Raw genomic sequence first — 15,169 nt, forward strand, 5'->3', positions numbered from 1 at the left:
AAATGGCGATTTATTGGTGTGGAGCCACAACCTTTGTGTTTTCTGTAATACCGTGACCTGGGAACCCTTATCCTGAGCTCCAAACAAACCAGCGATGTGTATCAGGGAATACAGCTGGAAACCATTTGATACAGAACAGCTGATGTGATCTCACTGGAATGTTGTGAACCCAAAGATGCCCAGAATTCCTTTACTTCCAACAAGAGCATAACTCAAAAGCTCACCTCAGAATGTCTGAAGAGCCTGACTTCGATAGAGCTCCTTAGCTGAGAGACACCCCTTCACTCCTCTTGAGAATGGTTGCCTGCGGAGCAGCTCCCACCTACTAAACACGTGTCTCTGCCATGTTGGAGATGCCGCGGGGGGTTTCTGAGAGTCCTGGTTCAGATCAGCAGTTTTGTTTTCTTTTGCCAGATTTCACTTTGTTTTGAGAGCAGAATGAGGAATGTGTATTTTTTAAAATTACTAAATTTAAGCCAGGTCTTAACTTGGAAATTATCTTACGATGAGTGTTCTGTACCAGCTGATGGATAGAACTGATTAAAAATTTGCATGTGAGCCGATGAGAGAAGAAAGCAGTGTTTACTACGAAATGATACTTGGTGCTTTTTGCACCCGAGTAAGCCTTTCTGGTTTGACATAAGCAGCCGTCATCGAGAGTCTGGTCAAGCTCGAGTGAGACATAGGAGTGTATGCTGGCTGGCATCACTACTTCTGTTCCGGTGTTTGAGTTAATGAGCCTTTAAAGGCAGTACTGTCTCTGGTAACAATCTCAGGGGCACCAGTTCTAGATGAAGGGTCTTCCTGGATTTTGCAGATGTACTTCTGGTCTAGCAAAGAAAATTGCTAGAGGGATGTGTGCTGGCCTTGCGTAGTCACATGTGTTCTCATTTTTCACTTAGAAACAAACATGGTAAAGTGATTAAGCCTCTGCAGTATCAGTCAACAGTGGCACCGGGCACAGTTGCAAGAGTGGAACCAAATATTAAATGGTTTGGTGAGTTGTTTTTTTCAACTTTAGGACTCAGCAAGCTTAAAAACTGTTGAACTTTGTGTTTTTGGAGGGTCTTTATTTCAGAATTGGCCCCACTGTGAGGGACACATGGAAAATGAAGGTGAAGGACCTCCCCCTGCTGTAGGCATGTGTGTTGTCTCACACTTGGCAGGTGCCTGCACTTTGGGTGTTTGCTTTCCATGCAGTCCTCTGACATGTGGTTATTTTGTCTCCTTTGGTCATTTTCTGGGGTTTGCCCATGTGTATGTGCATTGTAGCCTATGTTTGTTAATGTCCTAGGGATACTTTTAAAATTTTCTTTTAAATGGTGGGAAGGAAAGGGATTGGCTTACTTCCACTAGGTTGGAGTTTGTCTCAAGGAAAATCCTCTGGTTTTTGTCACTGGTATTTTTTATTTCAGATGGAGTGTTAATCATTTATTAGTATATCTTGGGTCTTTGAAGCAGTTAAGATGAGGAATAGTCGGGTGTAATATTTATTTTTATATGCAGGAAATACTCGTGTGATCAAGCAATCATCCCTACAGAAATTTCAAGAAGAGATGGAAACTGTCATGAAAGATCCTTACAGAGTGGTCATGAAGCAAAGAAAATTGCCCATGTCCCTCTTCTATGATCGGATTAAACCGCACGTGAGTATCATTCATCTGTACAGGGCAAAGGCTGGGTTATGTGCACAGAGGTGTCATGAATATTATTTATCTGTGGGCCATCGTGCTGTCTCTGTTCTGTCTGGTGAAATGTGTTCTGGAAGCACTGGGAGGGGCAATTGGAGTGATGGCTTGGGGAAGGATGTTTTTGAGAGCCTGTCACTGTGGACGTTGAATGTGAAGGCAACGAAATGGTGTATTACTTCCCTGTAGTTTGTGAGTAGATCTATTATTTATTAGAAATTCCATTTTCCGATAGGAAACTTACCCTAAAACATCCTAGGTTAGAGTACCAGCTTAGGATGACTGTAGCAGCTTGCCACCTTATGTTCTAATACTTCTAATAGCTTGTGTGACAGAGAGACCCTTTTTGAGGATGCTTCACACTGCAAACATTCTTCGTGTGATGAATTTGAATTCAAATATGTGCTTTTTATCTTGAATCAGAAATTCTTGTGCATGCAGCCTTCATTTCTAGTACATCAAGTTTTAATTATTATCAGGTTTCTTTCATGATGTCTGAATTATTATTTTGGACTCTTGCTAGCTGTTTTTTCATAAGGAAAATTTCCAGGTTTATGTCGTTAATGTTAACTAAATTATGGAAAAAGTTATAAGAAACTAAAATGTGCATTACAAAAACAAATTACTTCTTTCAGCAATGAATTATATGGTGTTCCAAGAAAAGTTGGCATTCATTACAGGCATTAGAATCTACAATTTTGATTGTAATTATTGGTGAGAAAACTCAGTGAATTTGGCGAGATTTGTGCACTTGTTAGAAAAATAAGAAATGATCAAAGATAGCAGCTAAATTTTCATCATTGTAGCTTTAATTAGATTTGACATAATTTACAGTGAAAGAACTGAAGCATAGTTCTTTGGCAAGTGCAGTGTGTTTTGTTGCTTATTAAATATCCATTCTTATGTTTCTCAAAGATTAAGCTGAAAAACTCAAACGTTGTTAGGAAAGTGCCTGTAACTCTTGTCACAGGTTGCAGAGTTGCGTTGAACTGGGGTCTTGTACACTCCATGTCATGAGAGATAGAACAAGCAGTGTTTGTGGGTTTTTTTTACCAACTTGTTTTTCCTTAGACCTCCAGAGTTCACATTCTTGACACAGAAACATTTGAAACAACATTTGGCCCCAAATCACAGAGGAAAAGACCAAATCTTTCTGCAAGTGATATGCAGTCTCTGGTGGAAAATGCTGAAGCTTCATCAGGATCTTACGATCAGGGCAAGGACCGAGACCTGGTGACAGAAGACACTGGTGTAAGGTAAATAGAAAGGAGAAATTATTAATTGTTTAAATTTCTGAAAATTCAGCTTATTTTTAAAGAAGTGTCTAGTACATCCATCAATGCTGTTACTGTATGAGGAGTAAGAAAAGTGAAATGAGCTGAATTTGGGATTTCTTTTTAGTCCTGTTTTGGCCCTATGTATTTAACAAAATTGTTGCGTCCATGGGACTCTTCTGTCTGTATTCATAATTTGTTTCCTATTGCATGTCAGAGTATCTCCAAACTGACATTTTGGGTTAGATAGGGAACTGACCAGTGGGCAGATAGGAATCTCTTTGAAAGAGTACATGTTTGTAGGATCTTTCTGCAAATGGGTAGACTGAAGATGGAGGATGGGGAGGGGGGAAATTCCAGCTGTCTGTTATTTGGGCGTCATCTCCACTTTTGTCTGTGAATGGCTAAATGGATTGAGAGAAGACAACACTGTAACACTGTTATTGTGGTTGCTGATGTCTGGTAATCCACTTCCAGGGATGAAGCACAAGAGGAAATATATAAGAAAGGACAGTCCAAAAGAATCTGGGGTGAGCTCTACAAGGTAAGCAGTGTTTATAATTTGCAGCAGTGTCATGTCTATTCCTCGACCTTTACGAAGTGAGGTGCTTCAGCACAGCATTGGAAATCCTATACAGCAATAATCAGAAAACCTTGGAAAACCATTCATTGTTCTGTTAGGGAAGCTTTGATACAATTGAATTTGCTGTAAAGTTTCTTAGAAACATTAAGCCAGTGACTTTCTTCATGCAGAGATGTCCTGAGTTTGTCATTGTCTTGCCTGCTTTCCTGTGAGCCTGTTGAACTGACTGACTTGAAATACACCCTTTTTCTGGTGCTGGTAGAGGATAAACAGGATAAACAGGAACAGAAAAAGCTAACTGTAGAAGAGCGCAGAGATTAATTTTCAAATCTCTGCCTAACTGAGCTTGATTCTTGAGCTCTTGTCCCACTGGAACAAACACCCTTAAAATATATGATCTAGAGAAGGAGTGGCAGAGTGAAAGTAGTAACTTCTCGTATATTCTTGGGGCTTCACCACAAGTAAACCAGTCAGTTGCCCTTAAGTTTCTTTAGGCTAAAAACATCAGGCATGTTGTTAGGGTTGTCTTTGCAGTGCTCTGACCGTCAGTTCCCCATGAGTCACCGTGACTGTTAGATGTGAAATTGCTTGACTTTTTGTTCTGAATTTCTGAATGTAGCTTAAAACCTTTTCATTTAGATCTAAAAGCACTGGGAATGATAGAGCAAAACAGATTTCAGTAAGACGCTGCCAAAAATGCAGGAAATAGCTGTGAAACAAATTCACTTGGCTTGAAGCAAGTCATAAAATGACAGCTCCCTGCTGTAGATGCTTAGTGGACTAACAGCAGGTTCCTGCTTGGTTGTGTATTTCATATTGATCCAGAAAACATACTTTATATCCTATTCCTTTATGAAATGACAGAACTGAATTGCTGCAGAATGGATGGCGAACATTGTTTTTGTCTACTGAAGCAATTAATTTTCCTGTGTGGGCAATGTTTTCTCTCCCAAGTGCTACAAGCATAACAACAGGTAAAAGCTATTCAGCTGTCCACCCTGAATTTGCAGGGGAGTCAGGGGAAGACAAGAGTGGAGGATCAATGGATACTAGTCTGAGCTTCACTAGTCTATGGGAATTAACAGTTGTTCATGAGGATACAAGGTTTTTAAATTAATGATGTAGTTTAGAAAATTACTGGTTTTAATTTTGGATGTATAAATGTCTTTGTGTAAAATCCCTTCCTTCTGCATGACTCTTTTTCAGGTGATAGACTCATCAGATGTTGTTGTTCAAGTTCTTGATGCCAGGGATCCCATGGGTACTCGCTCCCCTCATGTGGAATCTTATCTTAAAAAGGAGAAACACTGGAAACATCTCATTTTTGTCCTGAACAAATGCGATCTTGTTCCTACCTGGGCTACTGTAAGCACAGTCCTGCCTGTTATTCCTTGGACCTTCTTTGTTCCTTTTGTAGGCTCTGCCTTAATTCTGTTGCCAGTCTTCATGCTGGTCTCAAAGGGCATAATGTAACTGGGTCAATGGGAACTCTCTGCTTGTCTGCTATAAAAGTACAATTACAATGTAAATCTGTCCAAGTTTGGCTGAGTTGAGCAACACTCACCAGCCACAAATTCTCTACTTCCTCTGTCTGGATTTAACAGTTCAGCTGATGTCTCCAGAGTATGCTAAATGTTAGTCTGCTTAAGATCCATATCCACCACAGCTGGTTTGCTTTATATTGTTAAACTAATTAGTGAAGGCGTTTTTGGGAAATTGTTTGTCTTTTATAAAAACAATACTCAGTGCTTTTAGCTGTTGGGTCGGTGAAATGCTTCAAAGGTTCTTCCGTAGCAATTTTCATAGACAGTTGCATTTGTGACCCAAGTGAAGATGCTGTGTACTTCTGCTCATAAGCAGATTCTTTCACCACCTCTGCAGCACAGGATCCCTAACCAAGTAATGTTTTCCTCTTTAGAAGCGCTGGGTTGCTGTCCTTTCCCAGGAGTATCCAACACTTGCTTTTCATGCCAGCCTCACAAACCCTTTTGGCAAAGGTGCTTTCATACAGCTTTTAAGGCAGTTTGGAAAGGTACAGAACAATTTTGGTGACTTGTACTGTTGGGGGGGGGTTGCTGTTTAGTGTGGGGTCTTTTGTTCTGTTAGCGTTTGGGGTTCAGTACACTTTCCTTTGGCCATTCTGTCAGCAAACTCCATCATCGAAGTTCCCTTCTTTGGGGAGAAAATAGGCAACATTCCTTCAAATACGTTCAAAATAAACGGAAGAGATCCAGAAAGAGTTGGTTTGACCCAAGGTTTCTTGTAGACAGAGTATCCCGTTGACACTGCTAGGTCGCATTAGAATGTGTCGAAGAAAGGAACATATTTCACACTTGTTTGTCCTGCATGTATGAATATTCTATTAATGTATTCTCTTTTTAAGTGTCTTCATTTTGCCAACAAAAGCACCTTCTGTTGCCTTTAGATTAGTTACTGTCTCTTCAAGCTACGTCTGTATTCTGTCCCCAGATACTGTTTGTACTTGCTTGGTTTCTCAACCTAAATGGTTTCTAAATAAGGCATTGACAAGTAGTTTTAAAGCAACAAGGAATGAAAGCAGTTCACATCTTCTTTTGAAGTAGAAAATATTTTCTTCAGTGCTTGGAGTTCTTGGATGGCAGTTGGTTGTACCCTTATACATTTCTCCTGATAGAAAAGAGCTGATCTCATTTTTTGATCTGGTACTTTGGAGTCCCCTTTTCTTTCCAATATAGTGAGAACAGTAGCTGCTCAGATGTTCAGAACTGTAGTAGTAATTCTGTCTTTCTCTATGGGGTATTAAAAATATGTGTTACTTCTTAACAGTTACACTCTGACAAGAAACAGATCAGTGTGGGTTTCATTGGTTATCCAAACGTTGGCAAAAGCTCAGTGATCAATACATTACGGTCTAAGAAGGTCTGCAATGTGGCCCCTATTGCAGGTGAAACAAAGGTAGGAGGAGATCCCTACATTAAAGGTAAAAATTAATTATGTAAGTCTGTTGTCAAAGGCAGAATTCATGTAAAATTAGCTCAATGGCACTTCCGAGTCTAGCCTGCTATGTGACCTTGAGTCTGAGGAGTGGCTGATTGACAGGCATTTCTCTGAAGCACTGCTGCTGGAAGCATTCCTGAGTTCCCACTCTACCTGTGCTGTACTGCTGTGATCTGAATACTCAGCTGCCCTGACTCGATGTCTGTGCTCTCCTGAATCAAATGATTGGGTATATTTGTGCTGTCAGTCTCTGTTAGAGCTGGTTTTCTAACTCTGTTCTTCAAGAATGTGACAGAGATGACAAAGTTACAGGAATCTTTTTTGCTAGCCTGTTCATTTGACTCCTAAATGTCGCTAAAGTTAAGTATCATGGAGGAGGAAAACCACAGAATATTGGAGTTTGTCGTGACTGTAGTTTCCTCACCTTGGTCCTGTGAGTTAGTAGTTTGATGCGAACCTTAGGGGTAGCACTGGCTGATACAGAAGAAGTGAGGTGCAATATGTCTTGGCTAGCTAACAAAAATGCCAAGTTGTATTCTGTTTCTGTCTGTTAATACCAAGTTCCTAAGATGACTCCTGTGTATTAGAACTCTGCATTTAAAAAGCAGAACAGAGGGCTGTGTGGAAGGAGGTAACATGGGGAACTCCTGATCTCTTTCAGGTGTGGCAATACATTACCTTGATGCGGCGGATTTTTCTCATCGATTGCCCAGGTGTAGTTTATCCATCTGGAGACACAGAAACAGACATTGTGCTGAAGGGAGTGGTATGTATCTGCACTAAATGCTGGAAAATCTTTGCTGTCATCAATATGATGGATTCAAAGACATGAATACATGCTTTCCAAAGGGTTGATATTCTACCATTCTTTTTCAGGTTCAAGTTGAAAAGATTAAGAGCCCTGAAGATCATATTAGTGCTGTGCTGGAAAGAGCCAAACCAGAGTACATCAGAAAGACATACAAAATTGATTCCTGGACGGATACAGAAGACTTCCTTGAGAAACTTGCTTCTAGGACTGGAAAACTGCTAAAGGTGTGACAACTTTCTGCATTTGCAGGCTGGAAGAACCTGTGGCCTGTTACTGAACATGGGAAGCGTGAATGTTTCTGTTGTTTACAGGTAATGGAAAGGTGGTATGCTCTGCAAATGTGGACATAAATTGTTACTGGGTTCTTTCAGGGTGGTGAGCCTGACATGCAAACTGTGAGCAAGATGGTTCTGAATGACTGGCAGAGAGGCAGGATTCCATTCTTTGTGAAGCCACCAAATGCAGAAACAGGTTCCCAGGTAAGAATGTGATGCCCATGCCTCCTCTTCTCATGTATTATTCAGTTTTCCTAATGGTATTCACTGTTGTTTTTCCCAGAGTTCCATGTAACTTGGGCACCGCATGTCTTGGGCTCTGCCCAAGTCTGGTGATTCAGATGACACTCACTTGAATTTGGTGAGGACCAGGTAGCAATGCTCTTCACAGAGATGTTTGAGCTATTTTACAATCATCTGACTACCAGAAATGTCAGTAATTATCACATCGTTAGGCTGTCATCTTAGGTTTTTTTCAAAGAGATAAAATGGAAATTGCTCTCAGAGATGGTGGGACAGACTTTGTGGGTAATATATCCATTACACGCTTTCTTGCAGCCTTCTGTGTTGGAAGTAGCTATGATATCAAGCCAAGATAAAAATGAGGAGAAAATCTCTGAGTCCGTAGCAGTAAGTGTGGAGCCAGTGGAAGAGAAGAATAATACAGACACTGAAATTAAGCAACTCATGTCACATGTTCGGCAGAACTTTGGGAGGATTAACGTGGCACCTCAGTTCTCAGAAGAAGACCTGGTTCCTGTAGATGTTCCAGGTTTTGATGAAACAGACAGTGATTCTTCTGGAGAGGAGGAGCAGGAAGAGGAGAAAGAAATTGAGCACCATCAAGATTCAGTAGAAGAGGAATCACAGTTGGCTGGTACAGGTGCCAGGGAGAGCTCTAAGGCAGTTCTTAAGGCTTTGGAGGAGAAGATTGCAAAATACAAAAAATTTCTGGATAAAGCGAAAGCCAAGAGATTCTCAGCAATAAGGTATCTGAATCTGCTCAGTGACTCAAATATTTCACAGCGGGGAAAAGGGTTAATGTGGTTCTCCTGTAATTTCACTCCATTCATGACTTGCCTGAGTGGTTCGTCTGTGTTGCCACAGCTTATCTAGTTTAGCCTTAAATATTTGAACTCTGGCTAAGCCGCGGTTTGTTTTTGAAAGATGATTCCAGGAAGTCCTATTTACCAGCATACCTAAAAATGTTCTCGCTTTTGGAAAGCTGCCTCTTAAGCTATGGATTAGATATCTGTTGGTATTCTGGGTAGCAACATCTTTCCTTAATGTTGAGTTCGTTCTTGAGCAATACCAAAGCTAATGTCCTACCTGGATATACCAACTGGGTCTCCATGCATGTACAAGAGTGTCCTAGCTCATACAGCAGGCCCAGTTTTAGAAAAGCTCATCCACCAGCTTTGTGAGGACTGAGATTTCAAGATTAAGTGTTATGTTGTGTCCCTTTGTGCAGTGTACAAGCCCAAAGTCCAGAGGCAAGATTACTGTAATATGTTTTTTAGGTGCAAAGGCTGTGGCTTTGCTGCTGATGGGCTACGGGGATCTATTGAAGACTGATCGCTTCTCGGAGATGGTTACATTTTGTGTTCTTTTATTGCTTTTTTTATCTTCTGTAGAATCCCTAAGCAGTTGAGTGAAAAAGTGTTTGCAAAATCCATGCAGAAATCTGAAGAACCCAAAGAAACTGAAGACAGAGGTAAAACAAGATTAGTAGATGTTCTTAATCTACATTTGGAAATCCCATAAGCAAGAGAAGAGAGGGAGTTAGGGGCAGAAGCATTCATTAGCTCCTGCTTGCAAGTTCTTTTTCCCCTAAAGCTATTTAAATTTTTCCATAGTTAACCTAAGGTTTACCTGATCACCTTGCTGTAGCCTTTCTGTAGAACACCTGTCTATATAGTAAGATATGTCCTCCTACTAGTGAAGGAGAGGTAAAGTGAAGACAGATGTTATATTTCCAAAAGAACGGTGCTATGGGCAGATTGTAGTCTGAGCAACTTCCATTCCACATGGTGTAATAGTACACAGAAGGGGGTGGAAGGGTTTTACAACATTATAAAAGCACGGAGCTGCTTCATGCTATAGGTTTTACTGTGGTCACTTCAAGAGTCTGTGGCTTCAGTTTCCATAGTAAGTTTGATTAAAGGCAAAATCATGTGGGAGAATCCTATTCTGCAAGACTATGGAATTCTTCTGGACTTAAGCAATCTGCTTCTGAAGAGCCATTTTTGTAGTAATAGCGAGTGATTCTCTGGTAGGGAACGTGCATGTTGTTTTGGTAGAAGGCTTTAAGTGTGACCAAAGGAATGCTTTGCTGAAGTGGATGGCATGGTGACCCCAGTCTTAAGTTCTGCAAACAGATGGGTGTTTTGGAAGATGCCTAAGTATGTGATCTCTGCTGTTTGCAGGCAGCACAGAGAAGAAAAGAAAAAGGAAAGCAGAAGAGGAAGATGATGATGATGACCATTTGGGTAAACAGCCTTGCAAGAAACTTACATCCAAAGAAGTAAGTGTGATTTTCTTGTAATAAAACAAATGAGCAAAGTAATAAGAGATGGCTTTTTTAATAACATACGTTGCCCATTTGAGACTGGGCACTAGTAGTAGGGAGAGAGCGCAGGGACTGTAGCTGAGGTAGGGGGAATTTGGTGATTTGCTGCTGACATGAGATGTTCCAGCTGAGCATGGACCCATAAAAGGGTCCAGCAGGTAACCATAACAGAAAACGTGTTGAAGGGGAGAATCTTTTGTGGGTAACTGTTCTGCTTTCAGCATTAGCTTGCCCACTTACGCTGTTAAGAGCAGGGGTCTAAATGCTGGGAGATGGAAGGATTTGGAACTAGATGGGCAGTACTATTCTGTCTTCAAAGAGCGCTGCTGCTTCTATCTTCTGTTCATGTTAGTCAAGTCTAAACAATTCTTCTAGAATAACTTATATCAAGTGAAGTAGTCTGTCTGTAAGACTTCAAAAGTGATTTGTAAGCAAACTTGTACAGCAAGGGCTTTTTGGAGCATTGCTGTGGACTGTTAGGACTGTCAGAGGGGAGTGGAATACTGAATTCTGTTCATGAATGTTCTGTCATATATTCTGTTAAAGACCTCTTGCATGACTATGCACATCAGGTTGCTTCTTGTCTTGTATCTTGTTTACTACTTCTACAGAAATTAAAGCCTATCTTCCTTTGTAACATTTTAAGAGCATGAGTGGGTGGATTCCATATAGATGTCCATACATTCACATCAGTAATGTTTTGTTTGAAATTATTGGTGTTGCTTTTAAAGCATGTGGAATGCAAAGCGAACAACATTTGAAAGAATGCAAATAAATTCAGGCTATGGATACCGTGGATCTGCTAATGTGTTTTGTGTGTATTTGCAGAGAAGACGAGCTGAGAGGCAGCAGCGGTCCAAGAAAGTTGGAGTCCGGTATTATGAAACTCACAACGTGAAAAATAAGAATAAGAACAAGAAAAAAACTGGCTTGGAGGGACAAAGATCAAAGCACAAAAAATACAAACATAAGCAATAACTGCTTATTCTATTAAATTTTACATAAACCAGCTCTAGTATGCAGTGGCTTTTTTTAATATAAAACTTGTAGTTCCCATTGAAAGCCTAGTTTGACTTGTCTGTCTTGTTCCCAGGAGTAGCATCTCACTCTTTGTTTCTGCATCATCTGAAAGTTCTTTATGCAACTGGAGATCGTGGTATTTCCACATCACCATCTAAGGCCAGTAAACACTGCATTGGCGAAACATATCCTCAAGTGTTATTCAGTGGTGGTGTGTTTTGGGTTTTTTTCTGGAAACTAGCTTTATGGAGTTTTTCATATGACTACAGTGAGTTATCTTTCCCATGTCTGCTTGCTTTGTATAACCAGCTACTTACACGGATACCTCAAGTCAAGATTTCATTTGCTTCCACTGAGGCGTGATGCTTGGAATGGTATCATACCTCTTTGTTTCATTAGAAATAACCACGTAGAGAGCTTTGGTATTGCTCATCTTAGTTTACTACTAACACTTCTGACACGGAATTTTGATGCACGATTAAGACCAACTTGCATATACTCAAGGAATTACCCTCCAACCACCTCTCCAAGAATTACCTGCAATTTGATTCTTAGTGAATGTGACTTAGATTTATTGTAGACACTTCATATAGTGTTTCTGAATTTTCTACAACATTTTCAAAGTAATAATGTTACAGAGATGCTTGCATATAAAAATGTTGGTTAGTTTATTGCTTTGAAGATCATCAGACAGGTTCACTATTCAAGGAGCTGAATGCTGAGACAGCATTGAAAGAGGGTGCAGTAATTAATGAAGCTCCTGAATTTCAACTCTTCAAGAGAAAAAGAAAAAAAAAAATAAAATTATGCTGCCTTCAATTCCCGGTAAGTGAAAATTCAAGATTGTTTTATGAAGACAAATCTTTGTTGCTAATTGCAAACTTCTTGCTCTGACAGCTCTTCTGAGCACTGCCTGGAGGACAACCAAAAAATCTACTTATTTGGTGCAATGATGCTTTCAAGTTGGGCCTGAAAAACAAATGAGAGAGTAAGTCAAATTAGATTCAACCTATAAAAGAAACCCGCATTGCTGAAAAGTGATAAATTGTCTGTTAGATATTCAAAGCAAGGAGCTGAGGGATGCTGCAGTACTTCAAGAGAAGCAGGCCAGGGTTTTTTTTCCCTAGCTATTCCATTCCTTACTACATGTTTTATAAATTAGCTTTTCATTCTTGGCATACACACTTGTTGCATTCTGAGAAGAAAAGAGTTGGCCTTGGTTCCATACAATGAAAGACTCGTTTTATAATGTAAAGCATTGAAGAGGAAATTAAATAAAAGCTGTTGAAACAGTGGTCTGAATTCTCTGATTTCAGGCTGGACTATGTTAGCTAAATTAAATATTTGGCGCTCTAGCATTTGGAACACAAACTCTGACTCTGGGACAAAAGTAGGTGGGAACAGCAAGTTTTTCAGTTACTGACACAACTTGATGCCCAATCAGTAGATTGATTGGAGAGCTACCCGTGCCTGTGTAGCGCACGAAGCTTCCAGGACGCTTTAGATAGTCCTCTTCAAGGAGCTGCCATTAAGATAAACTACAACAGTGGTATACACACAGCTGTTAGCATACTTGTACTGCAAGGAAGAAACACGGATTCAGCGGCAACACATATTTGATTTAACAGTTATGCCATTTTGTGCCCTAAAACATTTCAAGATGGCCTGAAGACATTAATGGTTTAGAAAGGAGAAACTGTAGGAATGGTGAAGATAAGGAGAGCAGCTTGGTGTAAAGGGAATGTTTTTAGCTGTAGCCAGAAACCTTTAACATTGTTTATGGTAACATTTTTTCAATGTTACATCAAAAGATGTGGGATTTTTTTCCTTTCAAAAGCAAAGTAACGAGCAGAAGCTGTTTCCACCAAAGCAGCATGCACAAAATTACTTCTGTAATTAGGCAGTCCCTACTGCATAAGTACACAGTTGTTCTTATTAGGTAATACTTAAGGTTAAATGGTGTGTCTTGTTATCAAGGAGTAAACTTTAATGGCCAACAGCATCTTAATTTGCCTTCACAAGATTTTCTATTTTGTAGTTGAGAAAGGGTGCTAACTATTATAACCTTACAATCTATATTCCTGCGATATCAGTCAAGCTTGAAGCCTCTGCATTTGGGGTTCAGGTGCATGCGTTTGCTCTTCTCCAGCTGATTATATCATCTTCTGAACAAATTCTGATCTTTTCCTGGCACATGTGTGTATGACTAGAATTCAGTTAATCTGACCTGCTGTTTGCATTACCAGGTTTACTTGTAATGACCAATTCCTGATTGAGCAAGGAAGCAGAGTATGCAAAAGCACTATTTTCCTCTTTCACTGATAATTTAAAGAAAGTGGACCATTAATACAAATGCATCATAAATGTAACACGTCTAAAACTAGAAGGATAAAGTTATTTTTATATCTTTATAGATTATTTAGAAGTTTTACCATTATTTGGAATTGTATTTTTTTACTCACCTTCAGCTGTTGATTTGTTTGTTTCAGGAACTGAACCTCTTCAGTGTGTTTCTTTTCTTCTATCTGTCGCCTTTCGTTTTCATGTTTTTCAATAGCTTCACATTTAGCTTTCTGTTCACTAACTTGTCTTTCCAACTCCCGCTTTTCTTCTTCTAGGTCTGCAATCTTACTCTCAAGTTTTGTTTGCTAATAATAAATTTTCAGTTAAGATGGGACAAAATTGTATGTTGTACAATCTTTAAAGTGTTCCAGATATAATAGCACATAAGTTATGAACGAAAACAATAAGACAAGTATTTTGGTGATCTCTACTGCCATCCAGTGGAAATAGAAATAACTGATTTCATATAAAATTTTATATGTCATGTCCTTATGCTGTATCACATGCAGGAAACTACATTATGGGGTTAACAGCCCAACTTACTCTTTTTTCCGTGTCAGATTTGCCTTGCTCAGCTTGTAGTGCCTTCCGCATGCCAAACGCAATACTGCTCTCATACAGTGTCTGATAAGCAGCAATTGTCATTTGGATTTCATCCCTGACTCGGAGCAGCAACAGTCCTCGCTCTGCACAGTTAATTGTAATTTGACGGATCAATTCATCTTTAAAGAAAGGGTACAACAATCTAATTAGAATAGCTACTGTATACATTTATCTAGGAATGCTGGACACACACAGGGTCCAGAGATGCTTGTCTTTTGTATATTCTCTGCACCACAAAAGCAACATGGATTTCCTACAGATAAGTCTTTTTTGTTTTTTTGTTACATTACAGTTATAGCATCAAGTGCTAGCAAATAAAAGTGGAATGGTGGTACAGAACTTATGGTAACAACAGTGATACTGAGCCACTAACGCCATAACAGCAAACGTAAAAATTTTTAATGATCTTTTTGCAGTTATCAGGACACCTCCAGAAGAGTCAAGAGTCTCTGGAAGAATTGTGCTCAAGCCAAGGGCAAGCTCTTGCATTTGGAAGACCAACGCCACATCATCAGAGTGTGTAAGAGTGCTTAACAGTTATACAGTGGTTTAAGTTCTTTTAAATTAATTGTTGAGTTTAAGCACAACTAAGGGAATTTTAAGCCCCCACGTCTTTTACTGTTACGTATGTGTAAGCACACCTTTACACCACAGCTTTGTGAATGACAAGACATTGTAAAATGCTATATATAAGAGCTGACAGCTTGGGCAGGTGGATGCCGGGGAAGGCAAGGGCAGTGTGGCTGCTAGAAGAGCAACCCCTGCCCGGCACAGCCTCCCTTGACGACGCGTCTCAGCCCTGCCCCGTGGGGACCAAGGCTGTGTTCAGCCTTCTGGCAAGGGGAGCGCTGCCGGGGCCTTGGGGGCCGCAGCCTGCCAGGGAGAGGGTGAGGAGCAACGCTTTTTGGGCGGGCTTGTGGCTTCCCCGGGGCGTGGCCGAGCGCGGGCTGGCCGGCGGCACTGACCGAAGCACTGTGCGTAGAGCTCCCTGCGCACCGGGCAGATGCCGGTCTCCCGCGCCTGTCTC

At 40.3% G+C, this 15,169-nt stretch overlaps 2 protein-coding genes across 2 annotated transcripts; one reads left to right on the forward strand and one right to left on the reverse strand.

Moving 5' to 3' along the window:
• Nucleotides 1–902: 902 nt before the first annotated feature.
• On the forward strand, nt 903–11,232 carry GNL2 (guanine nucleotide binding protein-like 2 (nucleolar); the record flags this gene model as incomplete). Its single annotated transcript, XM_010286569.1, has 14 exons — nt 903–997; nt 1,507–1,646; nt 2,760–2,944; nt 3,440–3,506; nt 4,752–4,910; nt 5,464–5,577; nt 6,351–6,479; nt 7,183–7,287; nt 7,398–7,556; nt 7,704–7,811; nt 8,166–8,596; nt 9,242–9,321; nt 10,034–10,131; nt 11,005–11,232. Coding segments are annotated over 14 exons (2,020 nt in total), but the record flags the coding sequence as incomplete, so codon positions are not given.
• Nucleotides 11,233–12,129: 897 nt separating this feature from the next.
• Nucleotides 12,130–15,165, reverse strand: DNALI1 (dynein, axonemal, light intermediate chain 1; the record flags this gene model as incomplete). The annotated part of the gene is made up of 4 exons (XM_010286570.1): nt 12,130–12,165; nt 13,659–13,823; nt 14,083–14,261; nt 15,108–15,165. Coding segments are annotated over 4 exons (438 nt in total), but the record flags the coding sequence as incomplete, so codon positions are not given.
• Nucleotides 15,166–15,169: the final 4 nt, after the last annotated feature.

Source organism: Phaethon lepturus, unplaced genomic scaffold (genome assembly GCF_000687285.1).
Source record: "Phaethon lepturus isolate BGI_N335 unplaced genomic scaffold, ASM68728v1 scaffold38384, whole genome shotgun sequence".
In the NCBI taxonomy this organism is placed as follows: Eukaryota; Metazoa; Chordata; class Aves; order Phaethontiformes; family Phaethontidae; genus Phaethon; species Phaethon lepturus.